This window comes from Sitophilus oryzae, unplaced genomic scaffold, assembly GCF_002938485.1.
Source record: "Sitophilus oryzae breed Bouriz unplaced genomic scaffold, Soryzae_2.0 scaffold_1234_pilon_pilon, whole genome shotgun sequence".
Classification (NCBI taxonomy): Eukaryota; Metazoa; Arthropoda; class Insecta; order Coleoptera; family Curculionidae; genus Sitophilus; species Sitophilus oryzae.
In genome coordinates this window covers 131,164-145,125 of record NW_022145876.1, presented here as the reverse complement: position 1 = coordinate 145,125, position 13,962 = coordinate 131,164, and the positions used below count along the sequence as shown (strand labels likewise).

The 13,962-nt window shown below is 35.9% G+C and overlaps 1 protein-coding gene across 1 annotated transcript; it reads right to left on the bottom strand.

Annotated features, from left to right (window-relative positions):
- Window positions 1–4,727: 4,727 nt before the first annotated feature.
- LOC115874168 lies at window positions 4,728–5,111 on the bottom strand. Its single transcript, XM_030889272.1, has one exon. It carries the CDS (start codon window positions 5,109–5,111, stop codon window positions 4,728–4,730), a length of 384 nt encoding a protein of 127 aa, XP_030745132.1.
- Window positions 5,112–13,962: the final 8,851 nt, after the last annotated feature.

Here is a 13,962-nt window from a genome sequence, read left to right as displayed (position 1 = left end):
CTGGTCGATGTGTATTAAACTACTAACCCTTTTTAGCTTGGAAGTTTTTGTCCACTCCTGACTCTAGAAGGAACAACAGTTCATTTAGCAATATTTTGTTAGCCCGAAATTTTAACAAGTTCTCAGTATTTTAATTTGGTTCGTGCTATTTCAAACTGTGGTATTTTTTTGCTCCATGTTCACTTTCCCATTCACGCTGTTACACTACACTATACACTACAAACTTTTACACAAAAAGGCGTTATCAGGACTTCACGAGAGCGAGAGCGCGTTGTATAGTGCGTCTGCTTCCGTTCTGGTAGCGTACGCGGGTATCCGTGAGGCGAGGGGAAATACGATATTTCTTCTCGCTAATTGTTTCTTCGTTAAAAAAAATAGAGGCGGGCGCGCTGCGAGTGTGAGAGATCGACAATTTGCAAGTAGCAATAAAATGAGGTGGGCGGAGCGATGCAGACCGTACCTCGCGTCACCAGCTCGACGCTTCTATGTAAAATCAATTGCTGTCTTATTAAATGTTGTCCGCGATTCCTATACATTAGACAGCATCCAGATTCCAGCAGACGCACTTTAATACATGTGCACGGAAGCGCTACACATGTGAGAGTGGAATAGAAATAATCTATGGAAATAATTTAAAAAAAAATTCTTGAAAAAAACTCAACCGGTTGAGTTTATAAAATCAACCGGTTGACTGACTTATAAAGTCCAAACACTCCAGCACCGGTTAGATTTGGTAAACTCAAACTTAGATTTGAGTAATTACAGGTCAATACAGTTGAGTATTGGAAAATCAACGATTGAATCTATTACTTTAATAACAAAGAAAAAACAAAAAACAAAAAAAAAAAAACGAACAAAACATAAACAAAAAAAAAAAGAAACCACCCTGTAAAATACGCCAATACACACCGCCCGTGTCTAGCCTCCGGTTATAAACAAAACCGATTGAAAAGAACAGATAATAATACCACAATTCCAAATAGCTACATTGGAACACCGTAAAAAATACCTATTTGTCGCAGGCGTATCCAATAATTCGGCATTTTGCAAAAAGACTTCTTCTTTATGTGCCCTGCCCGGTTCTCCGAACGTTGGCGATCACCTGCAGGAGGTGCGCACACTATCTCACTCTTCCATATCTGTCCTCTTGCTGACAGATGAAGTGATCTCACTACCTGATTTAGCCCGACACTCCCTCCACTGTCTGATTATTTCTCAGCCATGACATCTGCCTTCTGCCGACTCCTCGTTTGCCCTCTATTTTTCCTTTTAGAATAAGTTGTAAGAGATGATACTTTTCTCCCCGCAACACATGTTCTAGGTAGGAAATCTTGCTACATTTTATCGTTGTTAGCAGCTGTCGTTCTGTTCTTGCTCGCCGAAGGACTTCTTCGTTGGTCAGCATATCGGTCCAGGAGACTCGCAGCATTCTTCGATGAATCCACATCTCCAATGCCTCCAGTCTAATAAGCATGACAGCTTTCAAAGCCCAGCTCTCAACTCCATAGAGAAGGACAGACCAAACGTAACACCTGACCATACGTTGTCGCAGTTTGAGATTAAGATTCACCTTTGTTGCAGAATAGGGATCTCATCCTTTTAAACGTTGTTCTTGCTATTTCAATACGGGATTTGATTTCAATGTCGGGTTCCAGGCTCTCCGTGATTATGCTGCCCAGATACTTAAACTGATTTATTCGTTCAATCGCGGAACCGTTGAGGCTGAGTTGTGATTATTGTTTCTGCTAACACCATAAATTTCGTCATTGCTGGGTTGTATTGTAGTCCCCAGATCTACTCCTCATTGAGCTTATTATTGATCAATCCAGATTGTTCTTGGGCGAGCCCTCCCATTTACCTTACTCAGTCGTTCGATAAGTCAGCAGATGTTCAGTCTGGCTAAATAACCTATCGCTTGCGACTAATATGATTCAATGAGACACACCGTTAACTTTTATCTCCCAATATCGTTCGGTTTGCCCCTCAAGGCCCTGTTTTTTCTTTAAATCAGATTTTTATACAGCTACACGGCACAATTTACGCTAGGTTGTCAATAAGAGCGGCGCGCGCTTGAAAGGAGGTACGACAACCTGGCGAACTATCCCTCCCTCTCTGCTGATTCTACCGCCACGCCACTCAAGAAGTTTTTATTGATCCAGTACGAACCTCAGCTGTTTGACCCCAATAAAGGTTTTCAATCAATCTGATATCTTTGCTGTCTAGTTGGATTTGTCGCAGTATTTCCATTACCTTTGAGTGGCGCACCCTGTCGAAAGCTTTTTCATAATCAATAAAGCATGCGAAGACATCTTTCCGTTGGTCGCGACATTTTTGAAGTAGGACATTGGCTCCAAAAAGGGCCTCTCGTGTTCCAAACGCATTTCTGAATCCCATCTGGGCGTCGTCCATGTCGAATTCGCACTTCCGTCGTATCCTGGCATGAATAATACGTAGAAAGGTCTTCAGTAGGTGGCTCATGAGGCTAATTAGTCGATAGCCGCCGCATTTTTTAGGACGAGATTTTTTTTAGGTGATTTGTCACAAAATGTTGAGGTTTTAGCCAGGTCTTTTGGTATTAAGGTACTCCTCCGGGTGTTTAAATTGTGTTAAATAAGTTTGTGATTAGTCCTATTTTGTTCCCCTCAATAAGCTTTAAGACCTCTATTGGAATTCCGTCGGGACCAGGAGCCCTTCTGGTCTGCGCCGTTGAAATAGCATGGATCACCTCCGCCTGGAGTATTTCTGGTCCGTCAACAATATCCTGGGCGTCGGGCAGGGGTGGTCTCTCGTCCCTGAAAAGATCATATATATATTGCTCCCAGGTGGCTTTTACTTCATCTTCCTTAATGATAGGCTGATCTAATCCATCTAAAAGTGACAAGGAATGTTGTTTCCTGTTGATTCCAGCTATCTCTTTAATTTTTTTTTATAGTTTTATAAAATTGTGGTTCTGCTTTCAAGATCTTCCATTTCTCTGCATTTATCCCTCATCCAGCGTTCTTTTGCCTTCTTAATTTCTGCTTTTATGGTCCTGTTCATTTGGCTATATTCCTCCTTGTTATTCTTAACCAATCTTCGTCTCTCCATCAGGTTCAATATGTCACCAGTCATCCACCTGCTCTTCTTGAGTCTTTTGGCTGGTTGTAAGTTTTTGGAACATACCCCGGTAAGAATACACTTTAGCTCCTCCCAAAGGGGTTGCACTTGTGGGCAATTTTTGTGTGCCACTTTGGCCAATTCGCTGTTGAGTTCTTGTCGCAACGGTGCCTCTACTTACTCGTGGATCTCTATATTTTGACATATCTAACAGGTTGTCTTTTGGATTACTTTTAGTAACCTTTAACTTTAACTTGAGGTTCGCCACCAACGGGACATGATCGGATTCCGCGTCAGATCCTGGGTAGGTTGTGACACTTTTTATACAGTTTCTAAAGCGTTTATTGATGAGAATATAAAAAAGACTAGGCCTATTATTAAATGCCGGCATTTTAAACAAAGGAAAGAAAGTCCTTTTGGAAAGCGATTGAAAATACATAGCCACTTTTAAAAATTCTTCTTTTTGTTCAAAATGCCGGCGTTTTATAATATGTCTAGTCTTTTTGCAGAAAGCCGGATAATTCTATACGCCTGCGACATATACCTACATATAAAAAAAAAAAAAACATTTTAAATACAAAAAAATATTCACTTTTAATTCTGCATCTAACAGAAAAATATATACAGGCGATTTAAAAAAAAACAGAAGAATTTATAATAAGTGGGAGGGGGGCAAGCAAACACTTAAGCTTTGATTGTTTAATACAAGACGTTAAAATAAACTTGCATATTGTAGAACAATCTTTGGGTATAACACTAGACAAAAATATGTAATAAAAAAAGAGTCACGGAATAACATGAAATAACAAAAATACATAACCATTTTAAAACATTGTACTCTTGCCCCACTGGTATGGGGCAAGAGTAGACGATAAAAAAATCCTAAGAAAACGACATAAAGCCACAGTAAAAGAAAATTATTCAAAATAGTTCTCAACGTCCTGTGCAGTCCTCGTGTGACCATAAGCCACATGTAGCACATCTTATCCAATCTTCGCCAGAGTCGCTGAATTTACCTCCGCAATAAATGCATTCACCAATTAATAAAAAAAAAATTTTATTTATTTTTGTTCTTTGGCAACCTTTCTTCTTTGTTTTTTTTCCCGATACAGCCTGGCTCCTTCGTACCACTTGTTCCTTACCCTCAGTTACTTTTTGAATCTACATTTATTTCTTTTTCTTCTAGGACTCTTTTTACGGTGATGTTATAAATTCTGACTTTTGCTGAACTCGGTTGGTCGTTTTTTTAGAAGCTCTTGTTTAGATTTTGGAAGTGGTAGCAATTCTGACACAGACACATTAGGACTTTCAATCTTCTTTTCATAATCTCCTTCTATGTTCAACTGTCTACGCTTTTTCTTTTCTTTTGCTTCTTCGTTATTCATATTTTTATCACCTAATACTTCCTTCACACCAGCGTCAACTGCATCTGCTGCGACGTAGTCGTCATCGGAAAAAAACATTTGGATTGTATGGAAAGATACCTGACGTTTTGAAGCCGCTTGCAAATATTATTAGAGTACTGTCTCATGATTGCATGATGGTCTATTAAAGGACCCATGTAATATTCTGTGATTCGTTCTCCTGGATGGTTGGTCATCCAAATATCCATTTCCGAATTTAAATAAGATTTATAAAGGCCCAAACACCGTGAGATCAACGGGCTGAAGGCGATTAGTGCAATGTGGTGGTAACGTTATTACAACAATGCCATGCTCTCGACACAAATTTACTGCCTTTAAAGATTTATGGGTGCTGTGTCCATCAACGATAAGTAGCGTTGGGTTATCCTTACTAGCTCGAACTGATTTAATAAAATGCTCGACCACCTTAAAGTAGATATCCGTATCTATCCAACCGGTGGGGCTAGGAATTCCTATGGTTCCTGGAATAGCCCCGGTTAATAAATGGGGATTCAGTCTTGCACGTTTGTAAATCAATACTGGAGGTATAAAAGATCCAAAAGCGTTTACACAGGCCACAACCGTGTCCGTCTTTCCACGTTCAGCAGACATTTAGCTCTCCCACACTTGCTTTTTTTTCTTTTGGTTATTATTATTTTTTTGGGTTCTGTAAACCACAGTTAACCCAGTCTCATCAAGATTAAAAATACAATAACCTCTCATTGTGAACTGTTATTTTAAGTTGAACCCCTCTCGAGTAAGTCGAAACAAATCGTGCTTTTGCTTCGGTTCGAATTCTTGGACAAACACCCCCAAGTTCTCTGACATGAAGTTTTTGTGCACACTGTTTTCAGCAATTCCGCTATTCATTATTAAACTGTATGATCGATATGATTCGCTTCGGCAAATTCAAATGCTAGACGTCGCAGCTCTGTAGGGGAAATTCCATAAAACAATTTTTCTAGAGACAATACATGGGCTTTTATCTTCTTCCTGTTCAGGTATTAAATTAGGGCTTTATATCTACTAATATTAACCACGACAAACTAATTTTTCTTAAAGCTTCGCTCTGAAGAGTCGCTACCGCAATGCCATATTTTCAGCAGCTTTTCGCAAACCAAGAGTTTTTGACTGAAATTCGTCTATTGCTTTGCTCATATCTTCCTCGGAATAGGAAGCCCTGCTTCATCTTTTCCGAAACGAATTGCACCGATACCTGACAAAAAAATTAATTAGATATACATTGGGGCCTCACATAACGGATAATTAAATAACAACGTTTTTTTGTAACCACACGGCACTGGTGGTCTTACAAGCTAATATGAATTTATAGGTTAGGTTCTACAGATCGGTTATAGAATACAAAAAAAAACAAAAATACTACCAGAAAGAATGAAAAAGGTATAACTAACAATAATCCTACATCGACTGTTCATTAAAACAAAAACTTCACCTTTTTTTTGCTTATTTTTTTCAAAATTGGTCATGTGTGGTCATAGTTAAACAAACATGTCCACGGCACGCGGTTCGCATTACAATAACCATTGGCGGCCGAAAACTTTCTAATAATTAAAAATATTATTGAGCCGTTTACTCTTGCCCACCTATTCACTCTTGCCCCCCTCTCCCCTATTTACACAATTTTGAAATTTTGGAAACTTTTTTTTTTTTCGATTATACGATATTATAATAATGTAAGAAGAACTGACAAACTGCAGTATACAACGAGCGTTGTTTTATAAAAGTCCTTTGCCACACTTTTTGTATTTCAAAATTTTAAAAAAAAAAAATATTTTCCTGAAATGCATCCATAGTTTAGGTCAGCACTTAAATGAAATTCCCAAGCTTTTTGTTCTAGGAGCTACAAATACCCAACGCACTATTGCCGAACCCTGTATAAAAAAATATTTTAAATAATACTCATTTACTCCACTGCCATTTCCCATTTCTCGCATGTTATATTAAAAAAAATAATATTCAAAAAAGAAGAACTTGTTTAACGTTTTTTCTTTTTTTTAATGTAAATAAATTGAAACCACTAAATTGTTAGTAACAATACCGTTGTTTTTCAAAAAATGGCTCACCTTTTCTTTTATTTTCCTATAAAAAAATATTGATTTGGTAGGATACACAGACAGGGGTGAGTCCTTAAATAACGTCAAATATTTCTGGTGATAAGTATATTTCGAACGGAAACCAATTATGAGATTTTTTTCGCAAAAACAAAATAAAATATTTTTTGTGAATTTTTTAAATTGTTTTTTGAATTTTTTTTTTAGTTTAGTTAAAAAACTGTGGATTTCTGATATCTGGCAATATCGTAGGGCAGTACATTAAACTTTACAAGAAGGAAACACCCCGAAAAAAAAACCAGTGGATTCCTCAAATAATGCTAACCATCTCAGTAAAATATCTGAAGTTATTTTGGAGTTATTTTTGAAAATATAAACAGAAAATTTGTTTCTGTTTTATCGAGATCTACCCAGCCCTGAAAATATTGGATCTTATTTAAGTCTCACCCACACCCTGTATTCATATATCAGATTATTTCATGTATTCAGTTTTTTATCGCTTCCTGTTCACCGGATATGACTACAACTTTTGATTTTTTTTTTTTTTTTTTTTTTTTTTTTTTTTTTTGTATTATTAAAATGATAACACAATAAATCAGAACTACCCAAAATTCTCCCACAAAAAACTGTTTACTCTCAAATCTTGAAGTCCCCTAACCTTTGTAGTCACTTTCCGATTGAAACAGAGAGTGTCGGAAACTAAATGAATACGTCAGTCAATCCTGATTTATATCATAAAGTTACTAACAAACCAAATCTCGCTTTTTATCTGAAAAATAAACAAAGGTGTAGGGGTGAGTCACTTTAAAAAACACCCGGTATATCTATTAAAATAGGGTCATAAAAAATAAAACATTCCGGTTTTCCAAAAATCTTTAGAAGTATTCGGAATTTTTAATTTTTTAAGGTGGCATTTTTTGATCAGCATCAAATTGCGCAACTTCTAGTTTACGAGATTCCAATAATAAGGCTCAAATTTGGGACACCCTGTCTGTACACCCTGAATAAAGCAGGATACATTAAAAAATATTTTAAATATCTACGCTACCATTGCATTGCATAAAAAACTAATATTCTAAAAAGGAAACCTTGATATAAAGGTTTTTTTTTCCGAAAAATGAATTGAACGACTAATTTGTTACTAACAATAAAACAATTAAATAATGTAATTTGAGGATATCTAAATGATGTAATCCATCCTACTGTTTTAATAGACGTTCAAAATAAAAATAAATCTATTGCGTGGCTTGGCGTGACAGCTTAAATCTATATTCTCCGAAAGAACTGTTAGTCACAAAACACGAAAACACAAAACATAACCTAAATTGTTTTCCTGCTGATTCGTAGAAGGAATTAGATTCTAAAAGATTTAAGCTTAATATTATCACATAATCTTATCATATATGTCTAGTTCGTCGAGTTATCATTACGATTTAATTGACAATGTCGAATCAGATAGCGATAATGTTCCTGGATATGCAGGTAACTTTTAATTATATCTACATATAATCAATATTTTAGCAGATATCGAAATAACATAAGTCTGTTATTAATATCACGAAAATACAAAGTTACACCAGTACAAAAATACTACGGTAATAAGCTTTTGATATGATTTCTATCAAAAAAACAATGTAAATAAAGCAAAATCGGGTTATATTATTGTATATGTGTGTAATAACGTCAGCTGCAGGAGAATCGTCAGTATTGAAACGTTTTACTGGTTGCGTCATAGATTAGAAGACACGTCAATAAATGGAGATGGTGCGAATTACATTCGGTAAACTTCGGCAGCATATTCTGCATATAAAAATAAGTAAAAAAGTTCGTATGAATTTGTGTCCCAAAATACTTCGTTTCGGAGATACAGGGTGCAGAAGTTTCATTTTTATTGCGATTTTTTCCAAATAATTTCTAAACTAAGGTCGATATTTGGATGAAAATTGGTGTCTAGGAGTTTTTTAACATGAGAAATTTGATTCCGATATCAAGAGGAATCCTACTTGTAGAGGGCGTCACTTACATATTTTTTAACTGGTTTAAGAAGTAATAACTTTTCGTCCGTACTTGTATAACACTTCTGAATGAAAAAAAATACACAATTTCACCATCTTTACGCAAAAATGGTCGCTTGGTAAAAATCGCTACGAGGAATGCTTCTGAGACATTTGGAATCGAAATAACCAATACATCGTCATCATCGACAAAAATTGAACATGCATGTTGACTAGATAGATATTAGACTAAAATCATAAAAATTTGAGATGGTTTTGAGCCAAAGATTACACAGAAACTGTTTCTTTGTACTTTTTTTACAAAATAATTTCATAAATTAAAAATCTTACAGATTAATCATTTCAGTCAAATTAATAATTATCTAATCAACATGATTATTTAGGTCAATAATGACATGTATTGATAATTCACATTCCAAATATCTTGTCAACGGCTAGTCGTAGCAATTTTTACTTAAAAAATAATAAAGAAACTTTTTTAGGTAAAAAACGGTGGAAATTTATAATATATAGTATATTTATTGTTCGCTCAGTAGTTTTATACCAGGTGCAGACGAAAAGTTATTGATGTTCAAAACCAGTCAAAATATGTGTAGGTGGTGCCCCCTACAAGTAAGAGTCATATTGATATCGAAATCAAATTTCGCATGTCAAACAACACCCAGAAACCAATTTTCATTCAAATATCGACATTAGTTCAAGAATTATTAGGAAAAAATCGACATAAAAATGAAACTTCTACACCCTGTGTCTCCGAAAAGAAACATTTTTGGACATATATATTTATACTCACCTTTTTACTTCTATTTATCTGCAGAATATGCTGCCGAAGTTTCCGGAACACAGTTCGGACCACTCTGTATACGAATGATGTATATTTGTACGAATAACTTTTTTACTTATTTTTTTTTTTGGTAGAATATGCTACCGAAGTTTGAAGTATTTTAAGACATGCATTTATACCAAGTTTTTTATCTGTAAAATACGGTGCCGAAGTTTTCCGAATACAATTCGGACCACCCTGTATTTGACGTATAATTTTATCAAAAATGCACTTTACTATATTAAATTACTCACATTATTCTATATTTCAAGACTAGATAAATTAGGAACATTTATAAGTATTCTATTAATTGGTGAATGCACACTGGCAGTCATCAACTAATATAATCATATCAGTTCTCTCTGATGTAGGATAAGTTTCCATTTTTAGCATATTTCTGAGATTTTCATTTTTATTTTAATTGACACAAAATGATAACTATTTTAGTTGTTCAAATTGAACTAATTTCACAGCTATGTTGAAGTAACGTCAGACATATCACCGCAACCTAGATTTTCTCAAATAATTAACAGATCAAATGACTTACCTGTAGGAAATTTGATCCTAATTACACGATCAGTTTTGTCCGAAGTACTACATAAAAGGAATACAAATAGAGTAAGTCTTGTCTTGCTGAAATCCGTGCGACATACAAAAATAAACGTGGCAACGCCGCTCCGCACCGTCCTCGCTGCGACTCGCCCCACCAATGTCATTATAAGTTTTGATAAGAGATCGGCTTGTGAGGGGTGGGAGTGACCAAGGCTCTAGGTATAGTTGTGATGTGGTTCATACATAATATTAATTATCACTGTTATTATTTTTTATAAAAAAAATTTTAAGTAGTAGTAGTAGAACAATAAATCAGTTGACAAAAACTGATCGTTAAAGTTAGGATCAAATTTCCTACAGGTAAGTCATTTGATCTGTTAATTACACTTCTCAGTTTTGTCCTCGTACTACATAAAAGGAATACAAATAGAGTAGCTGTTTAGAGAATGAAAAGACGATCTCTAGAAAATAGCTTTATTCCCTATAAGCTTTGTATAATATATACTTAAGTAATTTGTATATATTTATAGGAAAGGCACCTTTTAAAGGTGTGTAACTCATATAAATAATATAACCATTAAACTGTATGTTTACATTGTAACAAACATATAGGTATATAACGTAATTACAAGGAACAGAACGCACTAAATCTTAAAGTAAGGAACTCTTATTTTAACAGGTAATACTTAAAAAATATTACTTTAAAAAAAAAAAAAAAAAAAAAAAAAAAAAAAAAAAAAAAAAAAAATTATTTATAAATTTTACTATACGTTTATTTTTCGTCCATCCTGCATATTTTCTTATTTCCTCAATGTTAACTCCGCCTCGGTATGCGGCCGAAGTTGAGGCATGCCGAGTGCTGTGGCCTGAAAATTTGCTTGTATCAACACCCGCGGATTTTAGAGTCGAGCGGATCCATCTACTTATCGTTTGGCTTGTGGCCGTATGATAAGGTTTCCTGTGTGTCAGTATTAAATAATCATTATTATCGGCGCGGAGGCTTTTAGTTGTGTTTAGATAAAATAAAACCGTAGATGCTAAACACAACCCTGGTTTGTCTCTAAAGAATGGTAACTTTAGCACAGGTTGAAATTTATTTTTCCCGCTAGTTTTGACGGTATCTGGGATCAGTATTTCGATCCTATCGTCAAACTGATTTATTATAACTTAATTAATTTTGAGAATGTTTGTACTCTATGCGCCGTAATAATTGCTAACAAAGTAACTAACTTATGTTTTTTTTTTTTTTTTTTTTAAAAAAAGTGTTTTGGATATAACATATTTTTCTAACAGACTCAGTACTGGGTGAGGATCCCAGGTTGTATTGTATTTTGGCCTTGGTGGCCTTTGGTTATAAATGCCTTTTAAGTATCTTTTAATTATTCCCTCATCTCGAGTGTCGATGGGGAGTACAAAGGATAATGCTGACTTGCACGCGTTAATGGACGAATAAGAGTTAGAGTTATCTACTTGTATACTTAGAAATTTAATAAAGGTAGTAAGGTCGTAGGACCATTTATCGTGATTTATGTCACAACAGAAACCCCACCATTTTTTAAACCAGGTGTCATATTGTTTTAGTGTACTGTCAGCTACTGATGCTACTATGGATGCAATGGCCTCTTCGGGAAACCCTTTCTTTACAAAGGCTTCCCTGATAAATGGCCGGCAGCCAGGGTAATTGTCCGCCATAAGGGGTGAGGTTTCCTGAAAGGCGATAAAAGTAAGGTTTTACTTGGCTTAAAGAATAATATTTTCCCCACAACCAATCTCTTAAACAGGGGGAACCAAGGTTGTGTGGGCCACCATGGTACTACGACTAGACCTTCTGCCTTGTCCATTATGATTTTTAAGCATTTTCATATTAGCTAAATGGGGAAAGGCATAAAAGAAATCCTGTGACCAACATGTGGTAAAACTATCAGTTCCCGATGCTCCCGGATCCGGTTTCCAAGAATTATACCTTGCGCATTTTGCGTTAATTCGACTGACAAAAAGGTCTATTTGCGAAGTTCCATGAATGCGGCATAAGCGTTTATTTAATAGTGGTGATTATTTATTCGTATTCCCTACTTCAATATTTTCAGCGAGACTCAGAATTCCTGTTTAGTTTATTTTTTAGAGCTAATGTATGTTGCAAAAAATATATAAGCACTTTTGATTCGCATATTGCCCAGATATGTTCTGGTAATAGGTTAGTTTTCTCCCGTGTCTAAACTCTAACCCATTTTATTAATTAATGCTATGGCAGTGACGTTATCTATTTTCAATAGATGTTCATTGTGTAAAAGACTTGTAACTGCTTTTTAAACAATGAAAAGCTGCTGCCAATTCTAACCAGTTTATGTGATTTTTTGATTCTTCTTGTAGCCAAAAACCGTGAATGTTCTCGTTATTACAACTACCGCCCCAACCACTGTTTGAAGCGTCTGTGAAAATAGTGATGTCGTAGTTGCCTTGAAAAATTGGAACATATGAACATGCTAATGAATTCTGCCACCACTCAAGGTCTGATCTGACCCCTCGCGATAAGGATATATTATCATTGTATGATTTTCCGCTCTTTAGGGCTTTATACTTTTCCCCCTCGAGAGATTTTATATACAGTGGTCCGTACCTTACTGCTGGGCAGGCTGCTACTAAGTGACCAATTATTTTAGCGAAAAAGCTTTATGGGAAACAGATAACTATTAACAACACTCATTGATTAAAGATATGATTAGCTGGCTTTTTTCTGAGGGTAGCGAAAGACGCATGTTTTCGATCTATGAAAAAGGCCCAAAAACAAATCAAGTATTATTGGTGGATTTGAACACTGGCTTATCGTAGTTTACGTTTACGACCTCACAGAATCGTTGTTCACACACCTTGTTAAGGAGTTTAAGGTGATGTTCTTTTGCTTTTCTTCCATAGTAGGCTATTTAGGAAAAATACATTTAAATTTAACCCAACACGCAGATTATGTCACGTGTTCTAAGGAAATGAAGTACGGGCTTCATTATTTTTGTAAAGATGAACGGGGCCGAACAGAGACCAAAAGGTAAGGAATTAAATTGAAATAGTTCGTTTTGAAAGCAAAACCGCAAAAATTTCCTATATTTTTCATATCTGTATTGAAAAATATGCATCCCTTAAGTCTACTAGGGTAAAAAAACAACCAGGGTATGTTAATTTAATGGCATGTCTTGTAGGGGGGGATGATATGAAGTTAAATTTAATTCCCCTTAACCAACTTAAAACTTGAGGGTTACTTGTCAGTATTTCCCAATAATGTAATCTAGATCTAGTCTTGCCGACACACATGTGCGGATCATTTTTTATGCTCACCATTAATTGGTACCATTTCTTTTTCAGCCGTGCTGGTTAGACCCCTTGGGTTGTTCCGACCCTTTCGCTTTGAGTTCCATTTGTCTTGTATTTGGACTTGATATTTGGGGCGTGGTAGTTTTTGAACTGGTGAGGGTCTGTAATCAAGATCTGAGAGTCTTCTGTATTTCCTTGGATGACTTCAGTTTCTCCGCAAACTTGTCCCCAAATAAAAACTCGTCTATTGGGTAGTCTTCGATGATCTTCCTCACCGAGCTGTTCAGATGAGGTAGAATAACATGGCGCCTGTGTGTAGATATGCTATGATGGACATTAGTTAAGATTTTCGCCGCATCAATACTGGGTTTTAAGAATTCATTAGACTGTTCGCTTGGATTAGGGAAGCAATTGCCTAAAGGTTTCCCTAAAGCGGAGATAACCGCGCCGATTTCATCTTGTATCCTACTAAGGTACATGTCTTGTCGGTTCAAGCTTTCGTTTAAACATGTTGCAATTTCCATGTTTAGTTTAGGTGCGAGTAATTCTTTACAGTCTTACGATGAACTGTATTCGCGCGCGCAAGCCAGCTAGCTCGCGTTGACCCGTATCTATACCCCGCCCCTCTCGCGTGTATCTACAAAATCCTATCTCTAGGCCATAGAAGCTCCACAATCGGGAGCCACAGTGATGGCTAC